The 13,457-nt window shown below is 39.7% G+C and overlaps 1 protein-coding gene across 3 annotated transcripts in view; it reads left to right on the forward strand.

Moving 5' to 3' along the window:
- MYH15 (myosin heavy chain 15) overlaps positions 1 to 13,457 on the forward strand; it is a 48,076-nt gene that overhangs the window by 13,410 nt on the left and 21,209 nt on the right. For all 3 annotated transcript variants that reach the window (XM_026058370.1, XM_026058371.1, XM_026058372.1), the window contains 14 exons: positions 85 to 203; positions 1,411 to 1,560; positions 2,338 to 2,508; positions 3,586 to 3,765; positions 5,063 to 5,195; positions 7,029 to 7,096; positions 8,837 to 8,924; positions 9,134 to 9,251; positions 9,510 to 9,633; positions 10,323 to 10,459; positions 10,821 to 11,076; positions 11,532 to 11,774; positions 12,218 to 12,394; positions 12,943 to 13,088. In XM_026058370.1, coding sequence (XP_025914155.1) covers positions 85 to 203; positions 1,411 to 1,560; positions 2,338 to 2,508; positions 3,586 to 3,765; positions 5,063 to 5,195; positions 7,029 to 7,096; positions 8,837 to 8,924; positions 9,134 to 9,251; positions 9,510 to 9,633; positions 10,323 to 10,459; positions 10,821 to 11,076; positions 11,532 to 11,774; positions 12,218 to 12,394; positions 12,943 to 13,088 — 2,110 coding nt within the window. The remainder of the gene's footprint in view (positions 1 to 84; positions 204 to 1,410; positions 1,561 to 2,337; positions 2,509 to 3,585; positions 3,766 to 5,062; positions 5,196 to 7,028; positions 7,097 to 8,836; positions 8,925 to 9,133; positions 9,252 to 9,509; positions 9,634 to 10,322; positions 10,460 to 10,820; positions 11,077 to 11,531; positions 11,775 to 12,217; positions 12,395 to 12,942; positions 13,089 to 13,457) is intronic.

Below are 13,457 nucleotides of genomic sequence, written 5' to 3' on the forward strand. Positions count from 1 at the left end.
GTGGAAGTGCTTAACATTTTTTTGGCTACACACGTTTTCAAGTAGTAATTCAAAGCCAGCTGAAATCTTGTTTCTCTTTCTCAGGTGCTGACAAAGCTGCCTACCTAATGGGAATCAACTCCTCTGATTTGGTTAAGGGTTTATTGCACCCTAGAGTGAAAGTTGGAAACGAGTATGTGACCAAAGGTCAAAGTGTTGAACAGGTAAGAAGAAACTTTCAGAGCATTTGGGTGCCTGTCCTGCAAGCCCTGAGGATTCGACTCTCATGTCCCAAATAGAGAGACAGCTGCTAGAAATATTTACGTGTGTCTGTGTTACATAAACAGTGGATCCTCTGGTACGTATTCTCTTGTTATATCCCCAAACTTGGGGAACAGAGAATAATGGAAGGAGAAACTGGTAGACAGCAAAGAGACCAACAGAGGAACAGCAGCCAGTACTGCCTTACTGCCTTTGATAAGATTGTTTCAGTGATGTGTTAGTTGCAGCCACTCAAGGAAGCTAGACACAGCAAAACCACATGGGAACTGGTATCTAATTCGGGATCTGAATAGTTAACTAGGAGAGCTGAGCCATAGTTTATTCACTCATTCATCATTCATGTAATTTTAAGCTCTGTGTGACCTCAATTGCCTACAGGCAATATCCACTTAGAAGTACCTCTTAATTTATGAAACAGAAGTCCCTGGATTAGCAGTGCTGCTTTTCTGAAATGTCCTAGTGGTATCATAGATGAGGCTTCAGCATTTTGGTTATGATAAAAATTGCTGTCTGAAGACAGGTTGTGGTATGAGTCAGTAACCAGCAAACTGCTGGAGACARCTATATCCTATTGGTATAGTTGAGTATTTGGCAGGCTGAATGGCACCAGCGCCATTTAGTTATGTTCCCTGCTTATTGTTTTGATTGCTCTTTCAACCTCCTGCTTATGCATTTGAGATACAAGTCCAAAGTCCCATAGCTTCCCTCACAAATTGAAAGCAAATCACAATAAGTTACTTGAGCACAGAGCTTCCCTATTCTTACAGTAGTTCTGGACTTCTTGGACATCACAGCTGGTGTCAGGCCCACAAGTTTTATGGTATCTAACTTCCATGGCAACATAAGGGATTAAACCATTTGCAACTTGCTGCCCAACTGCTCCCCATAAGGTGCTTTACTAATACTTTATGTACATGTGAGCATATATATGACTGACACATACATACATAACAGTAATTTGAAGAAAACTGAGCACAGATAATAGGAGAAACTGTGTGTTGTATTAAATAGGCATTGGTGATTATATGAACCATTGTGAAATTTCAGTTAAAGCCCAAGCAGGGATTGAAAAAGGCTGCCGTACTGAAAACCTTGTGTTCCATAATGAATTCTGTTCCACCTACTGTTTTTCTGAAACATATATTTTAGGTTTTGTATGCTGTTGGGGCCTTATCCAAGGCAGTGTATGACCGAATGTTCAAATGGCTGGTGGTCCGTATCAACAAGACCTTGGACACTAAGCTGCCCAGACAATTCTTCATCGGAGTCCTGGACATTGCTGGATTTGAAATCTTTGATGTGAGTATTAACGCATGAGGACTTGGGGGAAGGTTGTGAAAGATACTGATCAATAGCTCTTGGGTGGGGCTTTCTTTTTCTAACTGCACAGAAGGCAAACAGCCTAGAAAGCTGAAAAGAAAATAGTCTGTGTAATTTCGCAAGATTTTGGAGTGAACAGATGTAGACAACACTCAGCATTTAGCACAACTGGACATGCTGATAGCTCCTGGGGAGGGAAGAGGCTGGCAACCTTTAACAAAGACAACATCTCATATGCTTTGGGCTGTGTTTTAGGAGAATGTATTACGCCCAATCTTCCTCTCTGAGAGAAAGCACCTTTTATAGGGTGTAATATTTCTCCCACTTTGTATGATCATTGTAAACAGGTATATGTGAGAACAGCACTTTGCAACTTCTGTTTCTCAGAATCCATTCCTGAAGGCTAGCGTTTAATGCTGTTACTGCTGCATGCTGCTCTGCAGTGGAGCAGAGTGCCTAGGCTCTGCTTGACAGGACTGGTGTGGCATGCTGCTGAAGGAAAGGATGCTGCCCTTCCTCAGCCGGAGACCTGAGCAAATCTGGGTATCCTCCTGCTGCGGGGGGACTGCATGTGAGGCAGGTGGCAGCCTGCTACTGAGCTCCCTCCTCCTTTGCCTCCAGTATTACGCTGGTAGTTTCTCAGTCAGTTACTGTTTAGGAGGTTTTAGATGTAAACAGTTTCCTCCTTGCTTTTCCACGAAACCCTTGCCATAGTTAACTGTGTGCAAATGCTTCTCTTTTTGTCCCTTTCTGCAGTTTAACAGCTTTGAGCAACTTTGCATCAATTACACTAATGAAAAACTGCAACAGTTTTTCAATCATCACATGTTCGTCCTGGAGCAAGAAGAGTATAAAAAGGAAGGCATTGAATGGGTCTTCATTGATTTTGGCATGGACCTGCAGGCCTGCATTGATCTAATTGAGAAGGTATGTACAGGAGTGCTAAGAGGTATTTACTGAATTGTTTTTTATTTGTGATGGTCCCTTAGAAATGTTCTCAAATCCTAGTGATAGGAGCAACCGTGGTGAATAAACAGCAGGACAAGTTTTTCACCTTCCAACACACAAAACAGATTTAAAGGAAAATCAGTATTTGTGGTTACTTGCCTTTACCTCAGTAAGTTTGCCATACAGAACCAATAGTAAACGTGTTGTAACTGTTTATCTATATAGCTGTGTAATCTTACTTTCTCTTCCTTCTCTTTCCTTATTCCCCCTTTTCTCCCATCTACCTTGTTCCGCATATGCTTAATGTCAGACTTGCTTGTCAGCTTTTCAGGACAAATGCTGTATTTCAGCCATGTGCCCTGTACCTCCCCCCATGAGGCCCTGATTCTTACATTGCATTACAGGGTGATGTACAACGTCCTTCAGGCTCTTCCTAGACTTAAGCTATTGCCTCCCTCCAGTCTCTTCCCCAGAATGGGCTATGCCTTTCCTTTCCCCCTCCTTATGAGTATAATGTGATCCTGGTGGGGATAGGTGTCCTTGCTATATCTCTTTCTGCCATCTCTTCTTGGCATGGTATGTAATCTCTGCTGACCTGTGAGGAAAAATTAAATTTTGAGTCTTGTATTAGCAAGGCTTTTGGAACAGCTGGAGTTAGAGGGCTGATTATTAAGTGCTCATGTACTTGATCACTTTGTTCTCCAGTGGTAGGATTTCTATGCATGTGATCCCAGCCCCTTCAAACCATTTGTGCACTCTTAAGTTAGTCCATCTTGCCCTGATGGATGAATGATAAAATATGAGTTGGTCCAACTGCCTTGAGAAATAAATCAAACCACTTCTGGAAGTCATCATAAAGCATCCTAAGGCACAAATGTCATACTGAATAGTCAAAGGTGTGGTTACCACTTTAACAGACTAATCAAGGGATTCCTCACCAGTATAAGAAGAAATCTTGCAGGCCTAAAATTCCAYCAGATCAAACTTAAAGACTGCACAGATTTTGAAAGCAGGTAGCCTAAACATTTTCTTACAAAAATCTTTTTAAATTAACAGCCACTGGGAATCCTGTCTATCCTTGAAGAGGAATGTATGTTCCCAAAAGCTACAGATATGACGTTCAAAGCTAAACTCTATGACAATCATCTCGGCAAGTCACCTAACTTCCAGAAACCCAGGCCTGACAAGAAAAGGAAATATGAAGCTCACTTTGAGCTGCTTCATTATGCCGGTGCAGTAAGTTCCTCTGCTGGAGGGTAGATCTATATTAGAGGTTTTCCAGGTGGGGTTTAGCCCATAGTGCAGAAGGGAGGGGAAACAGTGGGAAGGAAGAAAAGGGGAAGAAAGGAACAGTTAGAAGTAAGAGCAGACTTCTACTTTCTCTGCATAGGTTTTGCAACATATTAAGATGCTACCAAACTTCAAGATATATGGTCCTTGGACACACAGATAAAAGGAAACAAACTGAGGAGGGCTGATAATGGTTTTTCTGAATGGTTTTCCAGTAATCAGGGTCAGATTAGTGATTAAACAGCGGCAGCATCTTGCTTTCCATCTTGGTTCCCTGTACAAATGAACTGAGTCATCTCTACCTAACTTCTGTGATGACACCCTGAAAAAAAAAAGAAAGAAAAGAAAAAAAACATATTTCACATCCCTTTTTGCTCATGTTAGGACCAGTATGTTAAAATAGCCAAGGAAAAGGTGGTTGATTCTGCTGTGGAGGTTTAGCTAAAAGGACGGCTGATGATGGGATCAAGAAGAATCCAGCACTGAGCTACCTGAGCCAAAACTTACCCAGTTTCAAAGCTGAGTTTTCAGACCACATGGGCAGAAATAATTTGAGGAGAATGCAATAAAAAACAGAGTTTATATGAAGCCTCAAGAGAGTAGAGCTAGAACCTGCCTGATGCTATTTATGTTGCTTTCAAAATATAATCAAATGTTAAGCTAATTTTCTATTCATTAAGAGAAATAATGTCCATTTTGCTCTTTATGTGTAGATGTTAATGTACTCAGAAAAGAAAATGAATATTTATATCCCCATGTGATACTGAGAGTGGAACTTATTTGCCTACTAAACAGAGCTGTGGCAAAGCCCAGGAATTAGATTTTTAATCATGAAGTTTCTAACAGAATATCTTAATTATTCCAGTGTTGTGTGCTGTTGCAAAGTGAAATTATTACTTGTGTATTTTATAGTTCAGCAGTTACAAGTAGGGTTCCTGGGTCATTTATCAAATGTGGGATCTTTCCAGATGACCACATGGAGACTATGAGAGGATGCAGGGACTGGAAAGCTTGGAAGGAGTGTGCAGGATTCAGATGGTAATTATTAGGAAGAGAAATCTGGGAATTTGGAAGCAGAGAATTGGATGGGAAGTGATGAAAAATCAAATGCCTGATACCACTCTGAAGCAGCACTTCACAATATGTCATTGGCTTTAAGCCAAACCATAAAGAACTACTGGTGCCCCTGAAGGAGAACATTTGCAACCTCTAATTTATGTTTTTAATACGTTGCTTGCTGTAGGTGCCCTATAACATCATTGGGTGGCTTGAGAAGAACAAAGATCCACTTAATGAAACTGTAGTAGGTATTTTCCAGAAATCATCCAATAAACTGCTGGCAAGCCTGTTTGAAAGTTACGTTGGTGCTGACAGCGGTAAGCAGAATTGGCTCACGTGGGTTTTTTTTCATTTCTGGGATGCATGCCTGGCAATGAATTTAAAAAACAAAACAAGACTCTAAACTGCAGTTGATGCAATGCTAAATGAGGCACTGGCTAATTGTTCAGATGTGTGCAGCATCTGTATGAGTTTACCATGTTATCTTAAGGAGGTGATTAACTCAGCTAGTTTGTACATGTAAAACCTCTGGGCAATTCTGGCAAGGATTTGTGTGTTGTGAACGCTGCGATGGGGGTTTGAGCATGCAAATGTTCAGATATGCAGACAAGTGATGCACAAAAGCTTCCATACATAAAAGCAGAAGAACAAGAACAGCTCTTGTTTCCCACACTGTAGCCCTCCTTGCTAGCCATCCTCAATTCAATAAGAAATATAAACTCTGAGAGAGACCTTTGGAATATTTTGTCGGACTATTGGCAGGGAGCCTGTAAGGTAACTGAGCACTAGTCCAGCTTGGCAAAAGCAGCAGAAGGTTGCAAGAATAAACATTCTTTTTCTGTTGCTGTTGGTTTCTCCTTTGACAAGACTGATGTATGTCTGAGGACATATTTAAGCTGTCTGCATTATATACAACTGTTTTATTTGTGGGAAGACAAGTAGCAAGCATCCATAAAATTGCTGTTAAGTAAATAAGACTGGCATTCATTACAAAGATGTAGCTCTTATGTCCTGAAGTTGCAATCACTTACAGCCTATTTATTAGTAACCTCATTTCTATAGATGTTGCTGTCATGAATCGTAAGATACTTTCTGAGAAGTAAGCAGGCTGCAGACTTCATAATGTGGATAAGAAATGGAGCTGAATATAAATAACAAAAATCCTGCCACTAGCAAATTCTTGCAAGTTACTAATTGCATATTTGCCTGTGGATATTCCTGCTTGTCAGAATACTACCTGGCTTTTCTTTAGTGTCAGGAGAAAAGAGCAGCTTGTCCAGATTAGCCTCTTCCAGGCTTGGCAGTGTCACTTTCAAAGGGGGAGAAGTTTTTGATAATTGCATCAAACACATTGCACCCTTCACTTCTCTTTTTATGCTGGCTGCTGTTGACAGGTGAAAGAATGCAGACCTCCTGGGAATGACCTAATAGTCCAGTATTTAGAAAGCTGCAGCAATTGCTGAACATTTTTGGGGTAGTTTTTGGCTCATGTATGGTGAAACTTCATAAGGTCATGTCAAAAATTAGCATCCTCTTTGAGGATCTGAGTGAGTTTGACTGAAGCTTTAAGCAAAATTCAGGGGATACAAAGCTACAGGATCTAAAGTCACAAGAAAAATACTCTCGCTTTCCCTCTATTCTGGACAAATGTTACTTACACAGCTCCAGTATCTCCAGAACAGATATGTGGAAGCTATGATTTCAATTGCATAGTACAAAGTCTCCCTAAGCATTACTTTTCTTTAGCTTTTTCTTTTGCTTTTTCTGCATTGTCTCACCTATCAGTTTTTTAATGAACTACAAGCTACTCTATTTTCTTAAAAGCTATTTTTGCCTTATTCATATTTATGGACTTTCTGCATAATGAGTGACGTTGTTTGGATCTGAAATGAAAATGTAATCCAGAAAGCTTACAGTAGTCTTTGACAAAAACCATGAGTATGGACAGAGAACGGCAAACTTGTGATATATAACACAAGTTCAGAAATTTTTGTATAATATTTGAGCAATCACAGCCATGCAAGTCATTTGCTATGCCTTTCTTTCAAATGAAGTTGTGCTTTTGGAAAGGTTTGTCTGTCTCCTCTGCCATGCCTTGCACCCCACATTAAGATAAAAAATGTGACTTTTTATTTCATTTTTCTTCTTAGCTGATCAGGGCGGAGAAAAGAAACGCAAGAAAGGTGCTTCTTTTCAAACAGTGTCCTCGCTACACAAGGTTTGTTTCTCCCACCCCACCTCCTAGTTTGAGTTAAGACTCAATACACTGAAGAGGAATGTTAAGGACTGTCCTAAATGAAATCGAAATCTCATAACAGATTTTCATTCTGGGCCTGGGATACTGGCCTTGACTAAATGAGTAAATTGTTATTAAAACTGCATGTGTGATGGGCTGTTTGGTTTTCTCTTCTTTGAGTATTCAGTAGAATATGGGATTTGTATTATATTTGAGAAAGTATCACAAATTTTGTGAACTACTTTTATTTTGTGGCTTGTTGCTTCATGCATGTCTTTGGAACTGGAAGTGTTTACAAGTTATTTGCTAGTCCTTGTTTGCTTACTGTTTGTAACTGGATCCTAAAATTAGAGTAACCATGGAAAACAAAAGTCGTAGAATGCAGTGGAGAATAACCCTTCTTTTTTTCCCCTGAGTAATTCCATCCTTCTAGGACTGGAATGCACTCCTGGTGGGAGCTGTCACTTGTGTCGTTTCTGGGGAAAAATGGAGCTATATTTGCCATTACTGAAATTTCTTACAGGGTAACACTGAGGAAGCTGTAATGTAGCTAAAGTTCAGGTGAGGAAGGAGATAGTTGTCTTCCCCTAGTTATGTCATTTTATCTTGTTAGGAGTTACTCCTCATGAAGTGAAATCACTGGAAATTGAGACCTGTATCTTGCCCGTGTAGATACAGCTGAAGAAGTGTGAAGATAGCTGAAGAAAGTGTTTGTAGACAACGGTTTAATAATCCGTAAATAGAAACCCATTTTCCAGGACACAAGGAGCTGCTAAGTACCCAGCTCCTGTTGTTTCATTTATGATTCTGGCTAACATATGAGAAATTTTCAGTTTGAACAGTCTGCTGATGACATCATATTCCACCTTGAATCTTCTCTATTTTCCACATACTAGACAAAAGATGTTTCACAGAGTTTGGTGATCACTGGCAGGCACTGAACGCTTGATTTCCTCTAAGCTGTTTGCTGCCTGTCTGGAAGATGTCTGATTAAGATCAATAAAAGGAAAATGTTGGGACAGGAGGACAAAAACCTAGCTTTTATGAAGAACAAATGGGAAAGCTGATTTATCTTCACTGGGCGAGGAAGTCACAAGGCAAAAATGCAGTTCAAATCAGAGTTTCACTAGGTGAAAGGAACTTAATACTCATAGTAGATGGTATGAAGTCATAGTTCAGACAAGATGGGACAAAAACCTAATTGAGATAGTGCAGTGGGAAGAGGGAGTCCTAATGCTCACTATGGAATTTTATGATTAAACAAGATTTGATGTCAGCAACGTGTGTTAATGAAGTTAGTCATCAATATATCAATACATTATCACACACCACTACATGAATAATATGTCCTTTAGTTAGTGTAAGAGACTTTCAGTTAGTGTAAGAGAAAAAGGTATAAAAGCATAGCTTTACAGAAATGGTCTGCAGGATGACATTGCATCTTGCTTGCTGGTCATATTGGTTCTGATGTCCGGGATTGTGAGTAAAACACCTGTCTCTTTAGGACTTTGCTAAAACTGATGTGGATTCCTAAAATAGAGTTGACTAATATTTGGTTTATTTGAACACATTTCTCTGTAATGATTTTGCTAAGCTTATCATTTTGTTGGGACTGTTCAGGGAGATGACCTTAAACTTAACTGCCAACAAATCAAAGAAATGAATAATTGGAATTCCACTGAAGCATTAAAGCTAATTGTGTTTTTAATATGTGTTTTCTAGGAAAATTTAAATAAGCTGATGACTAACCTAAGATCTACAGCCCCTCACTTTGTACGATGCATTATCCCCAATGAAACAAAAACTCCAGGTATGGAAAACACAGCAATCTTAAAATGTCATTTCAATATTTACTTCCAAGTCACCAGACTGTACTTAAATACTGTCTGTGTTGTCCACCTTATCAAATAGAGTTGCTTTTTTAGGAGATGACACCTTACATTTTCTAATTCCCTCAACGAGATGAAGATTAGCGCTATGGAAGATCCCCATTTAGTTTAGCTTTGTTTTTCCCCGTAGGTGAAATGGATGCTTTCCTTGTCTTGCATCAGCTCCGCTGTAATGGTGTTCTGGAAGGCATCCGCATTTGCCGAAAGGGTTTCCCAAACAGGGTGCTTTACGCTGACTTCAAACAAAGGTAATGCCAAGCTGTGTTGTCTCCTGTCCTACCCTATCAGTCAAAATAAACAAAGCACGTCTTCTCTTTTTTATTTGAGGTATTTTATTCCATTCCAGTTTATTTTCCATACAGATTGTCTGAACATGGAAGGCAGAATTCTGCTCTTGCTTGTGTCTGTGTAGATATGATGTAGGAAATTACTCTAGGTGATATTTTTAGTTTTGAATAAAGCAGAATCTAGGCCAGTTTTATTCATTGTTAATCTGTTATTAACAGGTACCGCATTCTGAATCCAGGTGCAATCCCAGAGGATAAATTTGTGGATAGCAGAAAAGCTTCTGAAAAATTGCTGTCATCTTTAGATATTGACCATAACCAGTATCGTTTTGGACACACCAAGGTAACCAGAAGAGTCCATCAATGACTATGTAAAGAGGAAGGAGATGAATGTAATGTGCAGAATAGGACATTATGAAATTTCTAGTGGTGGTAGTGAACAGTTAATAATACAAGGAGCCAGCAATATAGCAGCAAATTGATACTAAATTTTAAGCTGTGCTAGAGGAATTGTGTTTCTCGAGCTTAAGCTCCCACAAAGCTTTTATTGCAGCAGCACTACAAGCAAACAAAGGAGCAGCTGATCGTCCATGTCCCCCAGTAAAACAACAGCTTATGTAGTATAGATAGGCTCAAACATACATGGACCACAAGATCAACTGCAGCTTTTGAAATGAGGCCATGTGCAATTATGACATGATCTCATTCACAGGGATCTGCGAGCTGGGAGCTGTGGTTCAGTTGACCTGGTTTGAACCCTGCCACAGTTGAAAGGTATTGTGTAATGTGGCAATAGGATAGCCTGGCCTGCTCAAAACTGAGAAGATGAGACCCAGTTTTAAAACAGTTGGGAAACTGTACAATGCAGTCCCTGATGCAAGTAGTATTGGGCCATCTATTTTTTTCTGCTTTATAAATGTGCCAGTAAAAATACCACTCTTCTGGGCAATTGCAATAAAGTCTGTGTAACTGCTGATGTACTGTCAAATAAAATAATTCTTTATGGTCAAATAACATCTGTGCACCTGTCAGGTGTTCTTCAAGGCTGGTCTCTTGGGTCATCTAGAAGAAATGAGGGATGAGAGACTTGCAAAGATCTTAACAATGATCCAAGCAAGAGCGCGTGGCAGACTGATGCGAATTGAGTTTCAGAAGATAGTAGAGCGCAGGTATGAAGGTACCCTCTTAAGTCTTAGCAGATAATGGTCATTATGATTTAATTATATGTTGAATAGAGCCATTATTACAGCACTTAAGATGCTTGCTAATCCTGAATTAAAGGTTTAACATGGACATATGATAAAAATAATAGCAACCATGTATTAGTTGCCCACCACTCTCATAAAAATCAGATTTGGAAATTCTTCCTATGGATATGGAGGAACTTTCTTGCGTATTTTAGAACCTAGTACAATTTCTAATATTACTGAAAACAGAGCAGTAAAGGTGGCTGAGGATGAAAAAAAAAACCTCACTTTCTCAATTCAGGCTAAGCTTTAGGGGATTTTGTTTATTTTCTTCTTAAACCAGGGATGCTCTTCTTGTAATTCAGTGGAACATCCGTGCTTTTATGGCTGTGAAGAATTGGCCCTGGATGAAGCTTTTCTTTAAGATCAAACCTCTTCTGAAGTCTGCAGAAACTGAAAAGGAGATGGCCAATATGAAGGAAGAGTTCTTGAAACTGAAGGAGGCTCTGGAAAAATCTGAAGCCAGGAGAAAGGAACTTGAAGAAAAGCAAGTCTCTTTGGTTCAGGAGAAGAATGATTTGCTTCTCCAGCTCCAAGCCGTGAGTAGGCAAAGCTAATTTGGTTTGCATAATTGTTAGATGTTCTTTCAAACTCAGAGGCTTACAAACCAGGGAATTAGTGCAAAGTCAATGCAGATAAGCTGTTGGTCTTGTCAGAATATTGCCAAAAGCTTACAGCAAATAGAAATTCTTATGTCCTAGGAAATAACCAGGTGGGCTAATGATGCAAATCTTACAGGGCTTTGTCCTGGTCAATGTCCATGGCAATTAAATACAGAAGTGTTCTTACAGGGGCATGCATGATTTGTCATGCTCACCACTCATCCTGCTCCATTAATTGTTGCTCTTGCCTTTTGAAGTTATGAGTAGGAGTTGTTCCTTATGCTGCTGTGAAGTGTTGGGTCAGGCTTTGTGACCACTTACAGGATAGGGGACAAGTGAGGAAGAAAAAAGGTCAGGCAGTCATGGCTGTCCTCTTCCTTGTGCCACACCAGGAGCAAGACACTCTGGCAGATGCAGAGGAACGATGTGACTTGTTGATTAAATCTAAGATTCAGCTGGAGGCCAAAGTCAAAGAACTGACAGAGCGGGTTGAGGATGAGGAAGAGATGAATTCTGAGCTGACTTCTAAGAAGAGAAAATTGGAAGATGAGTGCTCTGAACTCAAGAAAGATATTGATGATCTTGAAATAACACTTGCAAAAGTAGAGAAAGAGAAGCACGCTACTGAAAATAAGGTACTTTTAGAACTTGAGGATATGTTTTCAAAAGAGACTGGGGATGGATTGCCTCAATGACAAGAGCTACCAGTCTTCTGACTGCTTCATTCAGGCCGTGCTGCAGGGTCAGAGTATATACAGAGTCATTTGTCTTTGACTTTATGAAGGAAAATTTTTAAGTTTGAGCCTGAGTTTCTCTTTTTTGGAAGTGAGTTGTGCTGCAATTGAAAAGAATTTAGTGCATTTCAAAGAAAAACACCCGCAAGAAGAATTGGCACTTCCTGGCTCCCTTGACGGCAGTTTCACTCAAAATGCCAAAAACGGGGGAAGAAAAAAAATCCCCTTTCCTTCAACCCTTTTCCTGCATACACATTCAGTATAGGCAGTCCTTTAAGCTTTATGATAACCTGTCACTCCAAAGTCTTACAAATACATCCATCACTGCTTCCTCTCTCACACAGGTCAAAAATCTGACAGAAGAAATGGCAACTCTTGACGAGAACATCAGCAAACTTACTAAGGAGAAGAAGTCCTTGCAGGAAGCTCACCAGCAAGTTCTGGATGACCTACAAGCAGAGGAGGACAAGGTCAACACACTGAGCAAAGCTAAACTGAAACTGGAACAACAAGTGGATGATGTAAGCTGGCTCTGCCTTAATTTTTCTCCAGGCTTGTTTGTACACCATTTACAGTTTTCATGAGTCTGAAATGTCACAAAGCTTTGAAATGTATTTCTGTCCTTTTGTAAATGATCAAGGATGTATAAATACAGTCCATGTAATACTGTCTGGAAAAAAAAAAAGTATAATTACAGCAACTGTGTAAAAACTTCTCCCTGTAGTTAAGCCTTTGAAAGGAGTGCAATAATGAGGGAAAATCCACTACTCAGTTGCATTTTCACTGTAACTGGCATGTAGTCAAACAGAGCTCTGCTACCAAGAGAACTGTAATACTTGCACTGTCATAAATCATGGAGTAGCCCTTATGTTATATTTCTTTAGCTCATATGTTCTTTGTACAGGCCATTGGCTACAAGAAAACAAAAAATGTAAAATCGGACTCTTGTACTTACGCGCTTCTGCTACAGCACTTGCAAGAGCTCAGCACAAAGCTGGGCCTAGTATGCTTCTGGCTGTTGTAAACCATCTGTGCTCAATATATTTAAGAAATGACTTCATTTCTAAAGCTTGAGGGCTCACTTGAACAAGAGAAGAAAGTGAGGATGGATCTGGAAAGGGCAAAACGCAAACTGGAAGGGGATTTGAAGCTGACCCAAGAAAGTGTCATGGACTTGGAGAATGATAAGCTGCAGATGGAAGAAAAGCTGAAGAAGTAAGAGACCTTTTCTGTTGTACAAAATAAAGCAGCACAGTTACCACTGTCACTTCAGGTGCATCATTCTGCTCTGATGTGGCTAAAAGGAAATTCCATCTCAAAGGAGAGAGTGTATAGTCAAAGAGGGAGGGAAAGTTGCTTTGTTACTGGTGCACGTTATACCTGAAATATTAGAACTGATTATACTTATCAACATTAAAAAATATATACTTATGTTTTTCGTTGCTTAGAGGAGAAAGCTGAAGTCCCTAAAATCATCCTAACAAGCTATGACTGTGTTGTTGAAAGACCTCACTCTCTTAAAAGTATTTTAAAAGTATTTTTTCCACTGATTCTGAAAATAACATTACTTGTGTAAGACATAAA

Source organism: Apteryx rowi, unplaced genomic scaffold, assembly GCF_003343035.1.
Source record: "Apteryx rowi isolate R43461 unplaced genomic scaffold, aptRow1 scaffold_146, whole genome shotgun sequence".
NCBI classification, from domain to species: Eukaryota; Metazoa; Chordata; class Aves; order Apterygiformes; family Apterygidae; genus Apteryx; species Apteryx rowi.